Source organism: Nannobrachium achirus (genome assembly GCF_963921795.1).
Source record: "Nannobrachium achirus genome assembly, chromosome: 16".
Lineage (NCBI taxonomy): Eukaryota > Metazoa > Chordata > Actinopteri > Myctophiformes > Myctophidae > Nannobrachium > Nannobrachium achirus.
Window position 1 is genome coordinate 48,588,928 of NC_137823.1, and position 21,056 is coordinate 48,609,983.

Sequence of the window (21,056 nt, forward strand, 5' to 3'; positions counted from 1 at the left end):
GTCATATATTCACAGTTTCATTCATTTACCATACACCAGTGTATGCTCAAAATGGTTTCGTTGGGGGTTTACAAATGGACCCTTAAAGGGCTGTAACTATGAGAGTGTACAAATTGTATGCTCTCAGAGTTATGGGTGCTATGGGTGTCCTTGAATTTAAAAGGTTTGAGAATAACATTTGTGGATTAGACCTGTACCTGTAGACCAGAAGCCTAATATTTCCCTTGGCCTGGGGGAGATTTCCTTTTTAGATGAGCCTTATGGTGCATTCAAACCTGAAGAGAGATATTTGTTTCTAGTCGCTTCAATCGCTTCACTTTGGTCGTGTTGGTCAGAGTTGGTATTTTTGTTTTCACGTCTCCGGACAACATCAACGCTGATTGGCTGTCAGGACGCAATGGGTGGAGTGAAGGTCGCCGAAGAGACGGAAGCGACTGTTAGCCCCGCCCCGTTCGGATTGTTCGCGCCACGCCCGATTGCGCGTCATCTCGTCTTTGCATTCACTTTACCATGAGGCCAGAAGCCTAATATCTCTCCTTTGGATGAGTGGTAGATGTTTGGTTTGCCTCTTGGGAGACCCAGGTTTGAATCCAGGCCAGGGGTTACACATACCTGTAGTGGAATAATACCACTAACATTTTACATAGAACATTTTGATGGAAATAAATTATATATTATAACATATAATGTTGACAGTGTTAACAAAAAATCCTATCCTGTGAAACACTGCCAAACTCTTTAGTTTATTAGTTTTGCAAACCGCTAGTATACCTTAGTTACGTAGAGGTTTCAAACTGCTCCTACCTTAGTTTGAAACCTGATGAGTTCATCTTGAGTCACCAGTAAATATCTGTGTTATTTTAAATGACTGTTTATCTTCGCCCTCTCTCAACCCCTTACAGCTGTATCCCAGGATAAAGCCTCGACAGCGCTCTCTGGCGTAGTACTCCATTGTCTGCTGGTGAACGACAACAGAAGCAAGAGCAGAGAACAAAGGGGCCTGGTGCTCCGTCTTTTCCCTGTGGCCATATCCCCCACCCTGCCGCCCCCCTGCCTTTAGCTTCTCCCATCCTCCTGACTATGAAGCCTAGGGCAGCCATGAACTTTAACACATTACCTTCATGCATTCACAGAGAAACACACCTCATAAACACAAGCGCTGCAAATGCGAAAAGCCCTCTTACCACTCCATTTATACCTTGCAAGACCACCAACCCACTCCTAATTAATTGTTGCGTTCTGATTTTTGTTGCAGTTCAGTGTTGAGTCTGTACCAAGACTCATTTATCTCATTGAAGAAAAACACTAACACTGTTCCTGGCTACTAGTGATGGCATTTCTTTGGCCAGCTGGACTGCAGTTTAATCAGCATATCCTGCTATGGCAGGGCCAATGGTATATTATGCTTTCTATAATGACATTGGTTCACACTACATATTAATGGTTTATACGGTTTCAGTGGCAAGTCAATGATTTTGTCACAGAGGAAAACAGGCTATTGAGTGTTTGCATACAATATATTTATTTATTTTCTTTGCAGGAAAGTTCTCAACACACAGTATTATAAAATTCTGACCGGCTAAGATTTGGTCCAATATTTCAGCTATTTTTTAATTTCTTCCTTTTCTTGAACATGTTATTGAATTAGTAATGTAATGCTACAGTTCTGATTAATTGACCATATTCAGAAAGCAACCATTTTGCTCTTACTTCATACCGTTCCGACCCCCTGTAGGGAGTGGCCTTGGGAATGGGAACCAACAGTTCACAAAAAGGGATGTAACAATTCTAGATTTTGAAATTTCATGATTATGCATAATAATTGTAATCCCCAATGGTTTGAGATTTGAGGTTTTATTGAATTTTCTTCTTCACAAATCTTTTTAATTCAAGATAACCTGGACTTGCAGTAATGAATTTGGTTGATTTTACTATTTAAAATATAGTATATTATTTTAAATACGAACTTTATTCATTCCATAGTATAATGGAGTGAGAGGCTACCTCCTCTCCTGGCTAACCAATTACTGGTTCTACTTCAGATGACCTCTGGTTAGAGAGGCCTCGCTTATATAAATCCTTGGAAAAACTCAAGACGAGAACAGTTTAATTCATATTAAAACAACAGATTTAAACCTACCTACCAAGAAACAAGTACTACTTAAGCCTCAAATCTAAATCTGACAGCCGTTGCCTGGCAACTAATTAGGCTTAAATTGACAACCCTAGTCTATTGAGATTTTCACACCTAGCAATCCCCTTTTTATTATGATTTTTTTGCAACATATAAATGTTAAGTTCTACAGTGCTTTCCCATTGTAAAGTGTTATTCAACAAAAAAATATGTACTATAATATCCCTTTTTAAGTTATTACTTTACCACCATTTAAAAAAATATTTTTAATTATTCTTCTTTTTGCCTTAGTTAAAGCTCAGAGCATTTTGAAACACACTGCACACGTTGCAGAGTCTACGGTTACATAAGTGTGACGTTTTAAATTGCTGGTAGTATTAAAAAGCTATTAATGGTTACATCCCTATTCCCAAGCTATGTGACCCATAGGTCAGGAGCCAATATCCTGTTCCCGTAGTGCAAGGTGGCTTGATGTAAAGTATATCCCCTAGAGATGATGCTAGTACAGTATTATCCCCAATCCAACCCTTGGATGCTAAGTGCCAACCAGGCGAGGCATTGGATAGATTTTTATAGTCTTCTTTTGATATCATTCGACCGGGCTGAATTCTTTACTCGGCTGGGTATGAAGGAAAAGCAAAATGGCTGCCGGCGCCGTCTGAATATAGTTTAAATAAAAAAGTTGGATATCCTCATAGAAAATGAAATGGCTTTAGGGAGGAAAATATGATTTATCTTCAGTAATTATCTACATGGCTAAATAACAATTCTCTGCTCTTTGTGCCAGTCCAGTTTATCTAAATATTTTTTGCTCCAGTCTAGCACGCAAAGATGAAAACCGGTTGAATTTTTTTCATGAACTGCAGTTGCAGGGCATGCTTGCTTATTTTGTGTAATGTTTAAACTGGGCTTGTGGACATTATGGCTCACAGCAATGCTGGCAGGGATTTAATTGAAACCAAACAGCTTATTGATTCAATGCGTGGGATCTAACAAGAATACATAACTGGTTACATGAGATTTTGAAATCCAAGTTGCTTGGGCAACTATTTCCTTGTTTGTTTTGTAATAAATTGCTGTGTTTGAGCAATCAGATAGATGGAGGCTATACGTTTGCTTTTTTTGTTCCCTGCAATGAACAGGCCATATGCTGCGTTGCCAAAATGTATTGTCATGGTGTTGGATGGCAAACAATATCATGCTTTACCAAAAATAGGTTGCCAAATGCGTTAAATACATTGTTAACAAATCTGTTGCGCGTAATCTTGGCCACAAGCAATTTTACTTTTGAGTATTTCAATGAAGATTTGGGGAGCATTTGGACAGGTTTAGCTTGATCACCAGTGCATTCAGAATTCTTAGTTCCAAAGAGCAAATTACAGACTGTTGCTATTTCAGCCATAGCATCTAATAGGATCCATGAGCAGTCCACAACCAACCCTTTCATGTACTACTTTTGTTTTTGTCAATGTAAACATCTGAAATAACTTGGAGATTCCAAGTGTTGGTATCTTGTGATTCACTTTGTTATTGTACAACACAATGTTGATTTAATTTGTCAGAATCTGTTGGAACAGATGAATTGCAAACAGTTAATGAAATCCAAATGTTGGATCTCACTAAGTGTGAACATTTCACACCATATCAAAATATCACTCACTACAGAACTTAAGTGAGCAAAGTTGGACTCGCTCAGTTTTAATATTACCCCTTTTTTATGAACCCTTTTTGCCTTCTTGCTGCTAGGTTATATAGGTTAAAATGTCTGACAAATATATATGAACATTTTGAGTTGACCCTGATAAACCCCACTTGTCACTCCTGTGGAGAAGCTAGTTGAAATTCAAATACCTCACTGGTACTGGGTCCAACATGGGGTTACTTACTCTCCTACCACCAAAGTAGTAATAGTACATCCTCTTAACAGATATCCTTCATTTGATCAGTAAACCAAACACATTAATTGAACTCCCAGTTTTAAGTATTTCGGTCATGGGCATATACTTCTATCGCTACTTGAAGGAATAGGTCATTGTCTGGAATGGAGAAATGGTTCAAATTTATACTTAAGATTTAGCATCAGACAATCCTGAATTTGCAAGTTTCCTTTCCTTAAGTAGCCCCCTTGAGGTATAAAGCCATTCCGGTAACACTATTCTCAATGATAAATGTATATCTGTTAGACCATTCAACCTCTCCAAGGCCATTATCTTGTTCTCAGTCTAGAGCGATTGAGTATGATAAAACCTAACTTATACCAGGTCATACGATTGTGTTGCTAACCCAAAAGAGCGACATGGCCATACGACTATAAGTATAATTTAGACTTAAGTGTGCAAGTGGCCCAACAAGCTTGATCCTGACGTAAGCCTGTACATAGTGTGAGGAGATATGAAATATGTTTATGTGATTGTTTGCTGTATGGACAAGTGGGCTTTCTGTATGAACGCTGTACTTACACATCCAATTCTGTAAATGTGAACAATAAAAAAGCTCTGGCATGACAAATGTTCATCACTGTTATATATCATTGACATAGTGTCTGTCTCTACACATTGATGTTGGGTAAAGTAACATTTCAGGAACTAATCAAAGGAGAAATTTAAAGGGGAGAGAACAACACAGTACATTTTCTTAATGGGGTTCGACTGTACATAATATGCCAGTAAAAAAATCATTGCCTTCTCCTGTTTGCAAACAGAATTAAGCGAAGATGAACATTTTAGAGGTAGTCAGGGTTGAGGCAAGCAGAAGCAACGGCTCACCTTTTGACAAATTTGAGTAATCTGTGTACATCTGGGTACTCCAAATGTAACTACTATTTTTAACCTGAGAGCTATTGAGGAAGTATAAAGTGCTTCTACATCTTTATAAAACAATTGAGCATCAAGCTCTACAAATTGTGGTGCCTTTTGTGTGATAGTGTGTGTGTGTGTGTGTGTGTGTGTGTGTGTGTGTGTGTGTGTGTTGCTGAAAATAACAATGGGGATATGTGGCATTAATGCCACAAGGTGGCAGTCCAAATCAACATCTGCTTTTGGTCGAAATATTCAGCATCAGAAAGTTTCACCATGTTTGTTTATCATCTAAAAATATTTTAATCCTTATTGATGTACTGTAAGTATCAACCCCAACCCTTTAAAAGCCAGACTTCCATCAAAAGTGAATTCAGTCATTGGATCACTGAGGTGTGTGACAACAAACACTTGAAATTTAGTTGATGTCTGGGTTGGGAGTGGGACTATGGTGTAAATCTTTTTTCTTTCTTTGTTTAATGAGCTAAGCAAAAATGGGTCATGGACTTGTGTCTCATGGGTCGCTCATAGTATCAGGAATAATATTTTCTGAATCTGTGTCCCAGTTTGAGACTAAATTCCACATTTGAGTCATGGGCTGGAAAAGTTCAAGAACTCCTGCTCCTACTCTCAACAGTTTCCATATCAGGCAGTGATAACTACATCTGGTAAGAATGTTCTTTACTGTACTTCAGAAAGGTGCACTGACATGTTCAGAGATTGAAATAGCTAGGGCCTCTTTCTTAGGGTCACTGTACCCTCTTGGATGTTAGGTCCCACGACTTTGAATACTATCGTAACACATGGGGAGGGCTTCTGTGAGGCAGAAGAAAAGAGTAGGTCTACATTTCTTGGTGTTTAATCTTAGTACAGTATGTAAGACTCTTGTCTCAAAGGGATACATTAACACTGAGGATCTGTGACATGACCTGTCACATTCATGCATGTTGCGCAGAATTTTATGTAAACTTGGACCAGAATTATCTTCAAAGACACAGAATTCGATGTAAACTTGGACCAGAATTATCTTCAAAGACAATATGTCCTTCCACAGTGCATTGATGTGGAGATGTGTCTGCCGGTCTGCCCCTATTCCCTGTAGTCAGCAGTTTAGTTTTGCTGACATTTAGGAGCCTGCAGTGATATCACTCATCTTGTTTCATTTAGCTCCTTCTAACCCGGTATATTTGTGTAAATCAGGCGAATGGCCCTGCTAAAGAGTTCCTGCTGAATTAAAGACTGAACTGGAGCAGAGTAGCCTAGGCTACACAACACATGCAGCCATAGGTGCACTGCTGGTGGCTGCTTAATGACACTGCTACTAAATCACACTGACACAAAAATAGAATGTTTTAAGAAATAAGAATGTTTCAAAATGTTGAGGAGGATAGAGATTATAGGCTATGGGATTTGGGATGAAAGATTTGAAATGCTGTTGCTGTAATGTAAACGAGTAATGACTAAAAGACTTGAAACACACTGCTAATGAAATCATTTTAGAAATGTCAGGTATGTGGTCAGGTCAGTACTCTCTCCTGGAATTGGGGGCATAAATTAAAGTAGGACGTAAAAGAATCCTGGTAGGCCTACCCTGCAGAACTCAGATTAGTCATAACCTGATTGTAAACCGCTTTTACCCCCAATTAACATGGATTTTACAATATAAACTGGGATCCCAGAGATAAAAATGCCATTAAATGGGGGTCCGTAGCCTAATACAAGTCAAACTGGGGGTCCTTGAAATTAAAATGGTTGAGAATCACTGCTAGAGCTGTAAAAAAAATCTTCTCTTATATGGTGGTCCCTGGCTTATCTTTTCAAATGTGGGTCCGCTGCGCTGGCTAATAAGAGTCAATTTGGGGGTCCTTGATATGAAAAAGTTTGAGAACCTCTGGTGCAGTAGTTGTTCTCAAAGTGGATTCCAGTCCTTTAGGGGGGGTCGAATTGATATAGATACCAGTAAGACTCCCTAATCGGGAGATAAGCGACCGTCAGGTCGCAGCGTGATTTGAGGGCAAAATGTGTAGGAGCAGTGTCCACAAAATGTGTTTGAAAAAATCGGCCTGATGGTGACGCTATATGGGACAGATTCATGTTGATGACATGAGTCTAGACATACTGTGTACCGATTTGCGTGATTTTAGGGCATAAATTGTAGGAGCTGTGTCCATAAATGTGTTCTGCAAGAATCAGCCTCATGGTGGCGCTAGAAGAGGGTCAAGTGAGAATTGATTGGTTGAGGTTGTGGTTTGGCAAGCAAGGAGTGTGTATGCAACATTTGGCATGGATCGGGGCAACGGTTGCGGAGATATGAGCAGGGCAAAAGTGTGACGTGTGACAGACAGACTGACGGACGGACGGACTGACGGACAGCTGGTCGAGGGTTTGATAGTAACTGCTACCTGACGGTCGCAACAAGTCTGTAACTCTGACAGTGTACAAAATCTACAAATGGAACCACATATGGTTCATTTGGTTCCATTTGTACACTGTCAGAGTTATGGGAAGACCTTGAAATTTAAAGTTTGAGAAACACTGCACTGGTCTGGTGTAGGACTATGATATTTTCGCGCAACACACCGCCGTGCGACGAAGCACAAATCAGGCTTATAGGTTAACAAAGTGCGACGCATGCGCACTGGGTGGATTCGGTGTCAGTAAGCAGAGGATGATGTCACGGTCGTCCCGGAGCAACAAGCTCTCCTTTAGGTGAATCATCCGTGGCTCACTCTACTCACATTGTTTGTTTTGTGTGCGTGTGTGTTTTTGTTCGGCGGCGTACCTGATGAACTTGTGGAAACCTTTCGCCAGAAACATGAGCGACGTAACGACGAGGTAAGAAAGCTCTCAATTAACGAAAAAAACACGAAACGCAGACGTGAGTTTCTGTCTGTGCGCGCAGAACTTTGCCCCGTGAAAGAAATGTTGTTTCATTGTGTTGTCTTTCTGACGGTGACACCATTTGGCCACATTTTAAAGTTTACTACGAATTGTGTTGTAGTCAAAGAGCCCGTGGTCGTTGACCCTACCACAAGACAAGCCAAGCTAAAGGTGTTTTAAATGACTCTAATTTGCTTATTTGCATTTCTGTTTTGCAACAAAAAAAAAGAAGAAAAAAAAAAGTGGTGTTTGTCAAACTGTGCAGAGGCAGCAGCAAGCTGACCCGCTCCCACGGGAAGCATTCAGCTGATAAAAGCCAGATCCTCCTCCACTGACATGCATGCAGCAGAGCAGAGCACACAGCTCAGCCAGGGTGTAATGTTCCTCACTGTGTGCATGGTGATGGTGGGCTGTTGGAACGCTGCCCACAGCCCACTCACTGGAGGGTCATTAGAAGTATGCCATATATCAGACAGTGGTTCTCAAACTTGGACATTTGAAGGTCTCCCCTTAACTTTGACAGTGTACAAAATGGAACCAAATGGATTTGGTTCCATTTGTACACTGTCAGAGTTACGTAAGTGTCAATTTAGACCCCCATAAAGGAACATAGAGAGTCCCTGTAATCCACTTTGAGAACCACTGCCATATCTCATCAAAAGATTCTCACAACCTTTCAAGGACCCCCACTCCCCCAGTTGATATGCTTTTAGGAACCCACTGTAAATGGAACCAAATTTGGTTCCATTTGTTTAGCACATCTTTTTAAACAAATTAGACCATTTATGCATACAAAAGACGAATTGAAGAAAACATAACAAAACAGGTGAAGCTCCCCCCAATGTAAATGGGTTGACTAGTGTACACACACACACACACACACACACACACACACACACACACACACACACACACACACACACACACACACACACACACACACACATATTGAAAATACGTATGTTTTTCACAGATGTGTATAAATGAGGAAGTGAATTGTATTTCTTAGAACCTTGATGTTAATTTAATTGACTCTGATGGTAGATCTATGTGGGCTGGCCTGGTATCATGCATGGCAGAGGTATAAGTCAGTAATAATAACAGCATCTCATCATTATGTCCTTAGAGAGTCGTAAGCCACACTATTGTCATTGTGAAAGGGACCTGTTCCTCTGAAACTTTTAGGGTTAGGCTAGTATGACACACAACGCCCAAGCTAACCTGTTATAATAATCACTTACGCCACCTTGTTGAAAAATGGAAACTATTCAGTATTCACCTTTTAAAGCCATTGGAAGTACAGGTCACTCAGGACCTACAACAACTGACAGTAAAGTAATTCTAGTTTGTAAGGCTTAAATCAAGTATGGCGTGTATCAGAAATGTCTTGCATTCCCGGGACTTAAAGTGGCCTAAATAGCGTTGAGGAACATGCATGTGCTTGTAATGAGCCGCACAATACAATCCGCAGTGTTAATCTATCCATTTGTATTTTGTAACTCCCGAGTGTACATTTGTACTCTCTCCGAGTTAAATTGACACAAGGGTTTTATGCCCTTGTGAGAGGGCTTAACTCAGTGTGGGAGTTTGAGACGATGTTTTCACTGTAAACATACTGTAGGAGGAGGAGAGCAGCCTCACCTTATGATGTTATTTAGCCCGCGCCCTTGACTCTGCTTGGAGGAGACAGTCTGCTGGTTACGCATCAGCTGTGACAAGTCCCGGCATTTGAATCATGCTTCTTGTTTTCAGAGAGAAGGTGTGTGAGTTCGTTGCAGATGATTACTGCACGTCATACTTGGCTGTGCAGTACGTGTGTCCAGCTGGTTCTGTTTCCTGTGTGTGTTGGGCCTCCTTTTGTCTGCGTGAAGAAAGTATTTTTCAGGTGTCTCTTGTCTCCACCACCCTGTGCATCAGCAGTTGTGTGTTGTGGCAGGTAACTGGGGCCATTATTACTCAACTCAATGTACCTGGTGGATAAGGATGATGATGTGCGAGCTTTTAATTACCCGTCTCACGGAACAAAGTGAGATAATCCAGACGTAGGCATCATTGTGGCCTGTTGTTGAGAAACGCTGATTGCTTTGCACCGACATTTTTATGTACCTGGTTCTCTGTGTGCCTCTCTCTTTGTCTCTCTCTAACACACACATAAACCTTTCTGCTGGTCCCATTGGGAATTGGGCACTGAGTGTTGGATTTCACAATACAGGCAATGTAATGGTGGCACCGGACTCCCTGGTTGGCCCATATTAAGGACTACAGAGTGAAAGAGTAAACGCATGCAGAGGCGACAGGGGAGGTATAACCTAATTATTTTTTCATTGGCGGATGTCATTTAGTGGTAGACTCAGTGCGGCTGAGCCCAACACCACCAGATGTGCTCATGGACTGCTGACATTGAATTGGCATTGCTGTGTTCAGTGGCAGGTGTTCATTAATTCATTAATGGCTTTGGAAAATGCCCATCCCCACTTTTTATTCATATATAAATACGAATATGAATTTGAAGTATAAATAATGGCAAGTAGTGATACTGATAGCAGTGGTAAACCTCTTCGTGAATGGTTCTGCAATCATCTTGCTGAAGTAATAGTTTTTGTCGTCAATTTAACGTTTCTGTGCATACAGGCATTTTAAATCTATATTAGAGAGGGGACTATACTGTGTAATAGTCCCTGTTATTGCTAACCCCATCTGTTGTTCCCGGGAGGTAGCATTATAGGGGCCTTGCCATTTGTCTCAGCACCAAAATAGGAGGATGTGCGTTAAAATTGTTCTTGTTGGTGACGAGTGACGACCACGTCTCCTACGACAGTGGTTCTCAAAGTGGGGTCTGGGGACCCCCAGGGGTCCTTGAGGGAGTTCCAGGGGGTCCCCAGCTAAATAATAGTTAGGCACCTAATGGACCCTTTTTGGGCCTGTATACTCTGTAACTCAGAGAATGTACAAATGGAACCATTGTGGTTCCATTTGTACACTCTCTGAGTTAAATTAAAATTGATTTTACAACATAAATTAGGGTCTCAGAGAAAGAAATGCCATTAAATGGGGGTCCGTAGTCTAATGCATGTCAAACTGGGGGTCCTTGAAATTTAAAATGGTTGATAATCCCTGCTAGAGCCGTAAAAATCTTCTCTTATGGGGGTATATCTTTTCAAATGGGGTTCCGCGGGCTAATAAGTGTCAATTTGGGCGTCCTTGACATGAAAAAGTTTGAGAACCACTGTCCTACAATACAAATGGAACTTGGCAGTTTTGTTCATTTGGAGGAAGCACCCCAAAGGAATTGGGTTTACCCTTCAATGCTGGACTGCGGTGTTGGACAGGTACACCCTGCCCCCCCCCCCCGGGATGTCCCACTCCCTTGTCTTGTATAGTCGAAGTTGTATGAATTTCCAGTCATTCGAGAATTCTCAGGCTATCCGGGTGGCACATTCATTTTAATATGCATGTCACATGCACTGGAGAATTCAATCCTGGCACCTGGTCAGGTGTTATAGAACGTTGAAATGTCAACAAATCAAAAGAAAGACCATTGAAATTACAAAGAATAAACCTTTTGTCCATGGCTATATCAACACAAAGGCCTTTGTGTAATCATGGAATTGCTACAGTACCAAACAACAAATGTATTAGGCCTAGTACTGTCATTTTTATGACATTTCCCTTCATTCACTGGCAAAATATTTTCCCGTCAGTGGCATAACATTCAGAATTGCTCTATGGTTTTAGATTTTAGGCCATAAGTACATAAATGTCCAATAAGTATCCTTGTACTAAAATTGAGGTTCAATTTCTCTGGCCGTAGCTTCAAACAAGTTTGACTAAGTATCCTCTTGATTATCTAGTTGTCCAAACCACTGGACGTGCAGTGCACAATGTTGGCTGACCACAACAATGGGCCTGTATGACTGTTTGAATGTGCTATTCTTTGTGCGGTGTGCTTCACTTGGGCCACACAATGGCTTCATTTAGCATCCTTTCTCCAGCCTCTGTCACCATGGCTCCCCTGCCTTGCCACGCCCAGCCCCCAGTCTGGCCTTGCTTTGCGCTTGTCCTCACTGGTGGGACAGCTGACCACACCCAACCCCAAACATTGGGGATCTTTATTTTGTAGCCAATCTCTAATGCTTTGTCAAGTTGTCACTGTTTTCACCTAACAAAAGTTGATTAGGAAATAGAAACCCAACACTCTCCTTAATTTGAACCTAACTGGAGATCATATGACTAGTCCTAAACTTATAATTCTTGTGATTGGGAAGAAGTTGAGAACCCCCCCCCCAACCCCCCCCCCCCCACACACACACTATGGATTAATTCACCATGGCAGTATTACTGGCCTAATGGATTTAAAATGTCCCATTTTAGTAATCTTGACTAAACATTAAACAATCTTCCTTTAGTTTCTACAGAGTAGATTTGTTCTGGCCTTTTTCTGATGTGTTTATTTTTAATCACATCATCTGCTACCTCTCAGTTCTCATCTGTATTTACTGTAGTTCCCTACACGCTATGTATAAAACTATACCAAACAAGATTTACTGTCAAGGCAATCTTAGCGAGAGTTTAACTATGCACTCCACGATCAAGGAGTTTCTTTTCCCCTCCCAAGACCCCTGGCTCTTGACCTTTGTCATTCTTTAGAGTTCAAAGGTCAGTGCACCCTATTGCCACTTCATCCCCTGAATGGTGGGAGATTTTTAATTAATGGGCCAAGCAGAAGTCAATTTCTGGCAGGATGGTGATATATTCTTCTCAGCAGTGGTGCTCAAGTCATTTGCTCTTTTCTCAAATTCATTTGTAGCCTGTAATAAAATAGACAATACAGCCATATTGTGTCATGAACTGGACTTCAGTAAAGGACAAATTACACGTTTAGTTACTATATAACACATTGTACCTGAAAATAAGCATAACTTAACTTCTAGTCTTCTGGTATTTTTAGGCTACATCCAAAGATGTGTCAAGTTCACCACAGATCAGAACACCCAACACATTAACCTAAATTCATTGCAAATCGGGTAATCATTAAGTGTACCCTTTTCAAAGTGCACAGTCACTGGTTATGGAGGGCAGACCTATCTCTCCACAGAGCAGTCTCCCAGAGAAACAAGCCTCAATATATTGTAGTTCTATGCTGCTAGAAATAGGTGACCTGTGAAATTATATTTTGGGACAATCTGAACTTGTTACAGATGCGCCCTTGAGAGCGCAGTACAAGCTGTGCTACTTCTGCCCGCCATTAGTTTCCCTTTGTTGAGACTAATTTAAGTGACGTTACCATTTTCACATTTAAAACCTGTGCTCACCATTGCAGTGCAGTATCAGCCTTATCCACACACTTTGCTAATCCTTCATATCAACAAAATAATTAATACAATGATTAGTTTGTATTAAAGTGGCTGGTTGGAATTTGGGCATCTATTCTGTATAAAACAGTTCATTTAAGAATGTCACCAAGTATTTGGAAAATGCATCTCCCAGACTATATTGATATCACAACACTAATTCCATAATGTGATTCGTACATTAATGAATATTGCTATTTACTGGCTATCTGAAAGGGTTTATCATCAAAGTAATACTTTTTAAGGTAGATTCAGCTGTTCTTTTTATAGAAATAAACATTGTGTAATCTTTGTTTATTTGTTTTCTGCGTACCAGAAATTCAGGCAAACCCTAGATTATCATGACAATGAGAATCACCATTAATGGCCTGTCTGCCTTAGCATGGAGATTTGGAAAGAGGCCGTGTTCTGCTTCAGTTCAAACAAAGGCAGCATGTGGGTCCTGTCCTGTCTGTGTGTTTGGGGGACGGAGATTTAGGTTGTGAGGGTGGGTGTTATGCGCCAAATGGGATTTATGTTTCAATCCACATATGCCTCTATTGTTTTGTAGGCCGTATTATTGATGTAAATTCCCAAGGCAGAGAAATTGGAAACTGGATTATGTGCGTATGTCCATGATCTTTATGGAAAGCGTATTATTCATACTAGCTGGACAGCAGCCTTTTTTCTTTTCCAGAGAAGATATTTTGCAAGCATCAGTTCAGGTTGCAGTCATAGAAAGATAACATTTGAAAGGACAATACTGTACATGCCTGTCATTGGTTTAATGTCGGTGACTGCCAAAGAACATACAGAACTTCCAATATTTACTTACAGTGGCGTAGCCGTGTAGCGCTGGATTATTGTCCTATCTTAACAACAGACATGGTCTTCTAGTTACTATGTTTGGGATCAGAGTTAATGCTTAAAAATATACATTACCAGTAAGACGCCTAAAGGGCGAGGTCACACCATCTGTCTTGACCATATGGATTTTGTTAGTGTGGTTCTCCTAACATGGCATCATCTGGGATACAATAATCCCTTTTATGCCCATATATGGAGATCCCTAACAGAATCCCTTTTATGACCATATATGGAGATCCCTGCTCTGAGTATCTGACATCACTGTGATGTCACCTGTTTATGCCCATATATGGAGATCCCTGCTCTGAGTATCTGACATCACTGTGATGTCACCTGTGATGTATCAGGAGAACCACAGTGTCAGGCGTTACCCGAGTACCCGTCCAGACACGAACAAGCTGTGACGGTTCTGACAGTAAACTGCGACCTACGGTTGCAATTAATTTACTGACTACAAAGTAGACTTTCTTAGCACTACTGTATATGGTCTTGGTGTGGGACGAAAAGTTTTTTCAGTTGAAAGGCTGTAGTTTTGATGAGCGACCTGGTCATACAGTGAAATATAAATTTGCCATCGTGCCTTAGATTCGCAATACAGGAATCAAACTGTAACAGTTAAATCCATACCAAAAGGATTCCTCCTCCGACACAAAACGTGCACGTGTGTGTGTGATGGCTGTGGGATTAGCTTGGGTGAGGAGACATATCAGATTTAGCAGTAGACTGTGCCAGAGTGTGTCCTGCTTTATTTTGCTCTTAAAAAGCCGCCCGCCTTCAGAACACACTTCGTGTTCTGACAAGTTGCAGAGCGAAGCAGAAAGGGCATGAAACTCCATACATTAAGCATCATTCACTGATGTGGAGGGAGATTTCATAGGAAACAATGACAGAGAGAGGAGAGTTATGTGAAGGAGGGGTTGGATTCAAACTCCTCATGGAGCATATGGCCGATGCCCTAACTGGCTGAGCCACCAGACACTTCACATGGTGGCAGATTGTTAGTGCAGACGAAATTATCATGCTGTTTGGGTTGTACTGTAACTGTGGCACAAAGCCAAGGCTAGCATCATGGAATTGATGGAAGAAGTTCAGGGACCTTTTTTTTTTTGCATGATTCAGGTCAGGATATACAGTATGTATAGTGATTTTACTGTTTGGTGTAGGCTAATTTCTTCACTGGTTTGATTGGAGTCAGTACTGTGATTCTTTTATTCCCAAAAGATATTACAGGTTGGAAATATTTTCACTTTATCTGAAAGGAGGTTCCGGTAGCCAGCTTGATCCGCCAAGAACAGTACATGTCCTTATTTCCAGGTGGACAGGGTTAGGCTGTTGCTATGATGAGCACGTTCCCACAGTATAGCATATCTGTGTGATAACATAACCGTAGTTGTGGCGAACTCTTCAAGGCAGCATTGCAGTGAGACGAAACCAGCTGCGTCAACACGTACTCGTTCCTTAGCCATGATTGTATTTCAGTTTGTAGAAGTGACTATTGTGTTTTTAGATGTCACTTATGTAACTTGTTACACTTTTACCAATGTTATGATGGGTTTGTTCCGTGTGTGTGTGTGTGTGTGTGTGTGTGTGTGTGTGTGTGTGTGTGTGTGTGTGTGTGTGTGTGTGTGTGTGTGTGTGTGTGTGTGTGTGTGTGTGTGTGTGTGTGTGTGTGTGTGTGTGTGTGTGTGTGTGTGTGTGTGTGTGTGTGTGTTTGTGTGTTCTTTGTCTTCTCAAGCCCTCAGGGTGATAGGGTAAGGCACTGGTTTCTTCAGGTTGCCCCTGTTGTTATAACATAATCATTAAGAAAAGAGGAAAAACTGAGATTTGCTTTCTCAACAGGTCTACATTATTATCTGACTGTAAACTGTAATGTTAGATCAGAAAGGTTTTAAGTTCAATGTTAAACTGTTAAAATGTGTTTGTTGTGATTATTAGATTGTCAAACACCTTATTACTCTACTAACAAAAAGCCGGTTCTGTGTAAGAACTATATACTGTACCTTCCTTTGTGCAATGGGGCATAGGCTGTCTGTTGATCCTGTTAAACAGCAGGTGACCTTGTTAACATCCCCAAAACATACATCCCACCTCTGATCTGTGGTTGATTTTCTACCCCTACACTGGTTCATTGGGTTTTACATTTACAGGCACAAATCTCGTTGAGAGTTTTGTTTTCATTGCTGGTTTTCATAGTCCGAATATTTGAGTCGCCATGTTTGTCTTCTTGTGTTGTTTACTCTCAGCCAAGATTATGACTCATTTTGCGATAAGCAAATTGAGTATCGTCCATCCAGTCGCGCAGAGCTGGCCCTGTGTGCTGGCCTGGCATGGGTTCACCTAGACTTTACCACTGTGTCAGTCCTATGTCTGGCTTGCCATAATAAGCTAAACTAACATCCAGTTTGTGGTCTGATATGGAGCCCAGACATTTGAACTAGCCTTAGCTGAACATGGACTAGGAAACTGATTCTGCTATCTGCATGCATCAGTGTTTAACCCCATAAACCCTACACATCACTGATTGGGGTCCCCCAGGGGTCTGTACTTGGCCCTCTGCACCAAATGTCTTTGTCGAAACATGTCTGATCTACAAGAAACACACATGATGCGTTGTGAGCTTATAGTTTCATTGGCTGTTTTTTGTTGAATGTTCACCTATGATAACATGCCAGAAAAAGTGATTAACATGAACAAGTAGGATACAACGACATTTTGAAATCTTCCCTGTGGTTGCTGACCAGGATTGGATTTTCTTGGGTTGTGGTTGATGTGTTTAGGTCTATTTGTTTGTTCCTACATTTTAACCAAGAAAAGGTTCGTGTCACATTGACTGTCAAATGTCTATTCTTTAATTTTTCTTATCTCTGGTCACTGAAGACCTTCAGTTGTTTTTTTGCAGCAGCGCTGAGCTAGGTCTACATCTGGCAGGATCAGCAAGTTAAGCCAGAGCCTTTAACACTCAAATTCCATCAATCCGTTACAAGCACGTTCTCTGCAGCTGTAGACGTTCACCCTGCTGTAGGTTAGAGGCAGTTCTTCAAAGTGGCCATTTTGTAATTTGAGTGTTTAAAAGGGACAGGATAGTTGATCTCCAGATCCAAAACAATCCTCCTTGTACAGTTTCAAAATGCTAAGGAATTTATGTCTATGATTTGCTTTGTCTTCAGTCACGTACCCAGAGTTAAGACTAGGTAGGAATGGTAGGTTAAAAAATAAAAAAATCATCCATGATATCAGTTCCAAAACTGTCAGGCATCAAGAATCATGAATCAATTGTTTCGTGGAATCATCATCTGCATTATTGAGATGTTTGGGAACCTACCTTTGCTGTTAAAAGAAGACCGGGGTCCCCCAAATCGTATGTACTTGGTCTTCTTTTTTTCCCCTCTACACCAAATCTCTTCAACAAAAATATCCTGTGTACAAGCTCACCATGCGGCGGGTTGAGAGCTTGTAGTTTAGCTATTTTCACTGAATGTTGGCCTATTATGACATGCCCAAAGCAGGGTCATTAGGCCTGAAGTGATTACCGTAAATACATGCATTGCAACATTTTCTCAAGCTTTTATATAACTATTCAACTAAAAAAGGAAATAGCTTTATACTCACCACGTCATCATTAATTGAGTTTTGGGAGAAAAACATTCTGCCCATCCCTATTATTAACTTCATTAAGAGGTTGTCTTCACTGTCATGAAATCGTACCCAAACCCAACAGTATTTGAACTTGTCTGTGCCTATCCACTTAATTAATGCAACAAACCTTTACCCAGACTTAACAGAGTGCCGGCAAAAATGCATAGAAAGGAAAGCTATTTTTGGACACGGACATCACCCTTTTATTTTGCGGTCTAAATTGATAAGTGGTGGTGCACTTGGCCAAGAGTTCCTTTTCACGTTTTCAGTTTTCTGAGATTATAGGATGCAGTGTTTAACATGCTGTGGACCTTGCTATTCCACACAGTAATTACAAGCCTTCTAGAGAGGTGGGTAAGAAACCAGAGGGACCCTTTTCAATCTTGGTATTTAATTTGTGATAGTGAGGGTACCATACGAGGGTAGGGCTGCACTGGTGGAATTTATAGATACAGCCCCTCCCTGGAGGCAGATCCTTATACTCTGTAAAATCCTTACAGGGACATTTTGGACTCTCAAGGGTAAAATTAATAATGTTTTACTGTGTAGCGTGTGGCACCTGGCTCTATGTGGTCCTGGCCTTTGGTTGCTATCACCATCATTTGGTGCCTTTTTAAAATATGACCCTTCTCAAAAATTGTTGCACTGTAAGCTTACTAAGCTACAATTATCTTTCATTGTTGTTGAGGAAGAGGTTGTATATCGGTGCGGTCATTGTTCATTCTATCAGTCACTGTAAGCTACAATTATATTTCATTGTTTTGTAGGAAGAAGTTGTATCAGTCATAGTTCATCACTGTAAGCTACCATTATCATTCATTGGTGAGGAGGACGTTGTATCTGTCATCTGGTACATTTATCCTGCATTGTTGATGAGGAAGATCATAGATGTATCGCTCATCACTCAGCTGAACAAAAATATTGTAATTATTATGTAACAGTTAAAAAAAGAAAATTTAAGAAATGTCCTATAACTCCTATCTGGGCAGGTTGATTGCAAAATTGAGAAGAGTGTAATGTGTTTATTACAATTCAACCTTTAAAATGTATGAAATAGACCTGAGGTTCTTGAGTGTTATCATAGTATCCTCAAAGGCTCGATTGCTCATGTCTTGGCACCTTTCAGTACAGTTTGGCACTAAATTGTCCATAACTGACAAGACAGGCTTAAGTGAGTGTCAAATAGGGTTGTAGATCTTAAAGATTAAGTGTCAGTGATGGTTAAATGTCATCAACATTGTGGCTTTGTAAGAATGTACAGATTGACATTTCAAATGTTGCATCATGCCATGAATAAAAGTGTTATTATACTCCAGTAGGGTTTCAGTCAAGTCTATTTTCTTTATCACATTTCATACAGTCAATGTTTCAAAGGCAACATCAAAAAAGTACATTTTAAATTGTTTTTATACATGCATATGCATAGGAAAGCATCCGTGTCATTTTAGATTTTTGCATTGGCTATTAACTCATTCTGTGCCAATGACTGCTTATGACGGTTTTTTTCCAATAGCCCTGTGTGCCAATGACGGCTTATGACGGTTTTTGTGTTTTTTACATAGAAAAAAAAAAAAAAAAAAAAAATCATTTTTTTTTTTTTTTTTTTAAAGATGTCAAAATGACCTGAGATCAGAGAGATGCTTTTCTCTGTTTGTGTGTTCGCTCCCTCGTTTAGCTGATTGAGAAAATGTGTGTTCATGTGTGTCCATTCGTGGATGGACACTTTTTTTCATTCAAACAGCTCTATCTCTGGAACCATTTGTCCGATTGACAAAATTCTTTTTGCCACTGAATCACAACAACTGTGTCTGTTTCTGTGGGGAAAAAAATTATAAAAAGAAAAAATCATTTTTTTTCATTGCATAGTAAAGAAAAACATACAAAATCTCGGCACAGCTACCTTGGAGCCATTTTGGCATCTGGCACAGAATGAGTTAAAGAATAGCAGATATACAAGCTCACAGGGCGTCACTTCATCTGCTTTTTTTTTTACATTTTTAAAAAATCTTAAAAGAAAAATACTGATTTAGAAGGCATTTGTAGAGTCGGCCTCAGGTCTTTAGTGGGTTAAAATCGGTTAAAATAAGTATTAAGTACTAAGTATGATACATGACTGAGGCCTTTCACTCTTTATGAAGATGTGTCACGTGAGCTAACTGTGCTGAATTCCATGGCATTTAATTCCTCCCACTTCATGCAGCGTAGATACTGTATGCAGCCTTTCAGCGTTTCACTCTCACTGGCACTGTCCCCGTCCTCACTGCCCCAACATTGTGAAAAAACTGGTGTCCTGAAACTACACATCCTATCAAAGCGGCACAGAAGCCCAGAGAGAGAGAACCTCTCCCTGGGAACAGGACCTGCCTGTTATTGCAGCTGCATGACATTCTTTTCAGAGGCAGCTACCCAGTCCTTCCAGTGTTATCCATTCATGACTGCACTATCTCAACTCATGACTGATGTCTGTGACAACAGTTTTGTAAAGGATAGGCAGTATCGCATGAGACCAGTTTCTTCGTTTGATCAGTTTTATGATACAACCCAAACTTTGCTGGGAGATAATGGGAAATAATAACAAGCCTAAGCAACTCTGCACTCAATGCAATTACTTATGTATATCTACAAGGCTCCATTGTGAGGACTTGCAGATACCTGCGAGCAAAGCTCATTGCAGGCCTCGTTGACTCTGTGTATCACAAGGCACTTTCAAACAGTGCAGCAGGGCAGAATAACGGTGTGACATTTCCACCTTGAACCTGTTGTGTAAAAGGATGTTGTAAGTAGAAGGTTGACTGACATACGACAGCTTGAGCATCAGCGCCTAAAACCAGCTGAGCCTGACTGCAGGGGGGGATGGTGGTGTTTTAGCTAAGCTAAGGCCTGAGTTATACTCCATTGTACCATGGTGTCGCTTGCCAAAAAGAATTGAACTTGGAAGAGACTTAACAAAGGCTTAAGCTTAAGTGAGGTCAAGGTGCTTTGAAATAAACCGTTTGGTTTTCCCAGCACAAATGGAGAGCAATGCTCTGTTGTATGAAGCCCCAACAATTATGATTAAGTATGAATACATAAAGAAATTGGCTTACTTGGAAATGCAGAAAGACTGAACTGAGAGCAGCTGTATTCAATTATGTAATTAAGTAAAACTCATGTTTGTTATTATATTCAATGTTATCACAACATATTGAATAATAATAATACCTAGGCCTACTCATTAAACTGACAGTACTGTATAGCTTTTCTTCAACATTTATCTTTTGTGAAATACAAATTTGATAAAGCTCAGAAATTAGGTAAACAACATTTATGGTTTGCTTTTAACTACAGTACAGTTGTAGCAACATAAGATTGAATTTCTGCCCATTGTCTTATTCAGCCAAATGCCAGTGTGGTATAACGTAGCAATAGAGGGTA

At 40.4% G+C, this 21,056-nt stretch overlaps 2 protein-coding genes across 7 annotated transcripts in view; both read left to right on the forward strand.

Annotated features, from left to right (window-relative positions):
* Positions 1-4,602, forward strand: part of ppp1r13bb (protein phosphatase 1, regulatory subunit 13Bb) — a 45,524-nt gene extending 40,922 nt beyond the window's left edge. For all 4 annotated transcript variants that reach the window (XM_080744532.1, XM_080744533.1, XM_080744534.1 and 1 more), the window contains exon 18: positions 903-4,602. In XM_080744532.1, the coding sequence (XP_080600658.1) occupies positions 903-944 (42 nt within the window). In that variant the 3' untranslated portion in view covers positions 945-4,602. The remainder of the gene's footprint in view (positions 1-902) is intronic.
* Positions 4,603-7,595: 2,993 nt separating this feature from the next.
* daam1b (dishevelled associated activator of morphogenesis 1b) overlaps positions 7,596-21,056 on the forward strand; it is a 65,324-nt gene continuing 51,863 nt past the window's right edge. For all 3 annotated transcript variants that reach the window (XM_080744636.1, XM_080744635.1, XM_080744637.1), the window contains exon 1: positions 7,596-7,764. The gene's annotated coding sequence lies outside the window, so the exon portion shown is untranslated. The remainder of the gene's footprint in view (positions 7,765-21,056) is intronic.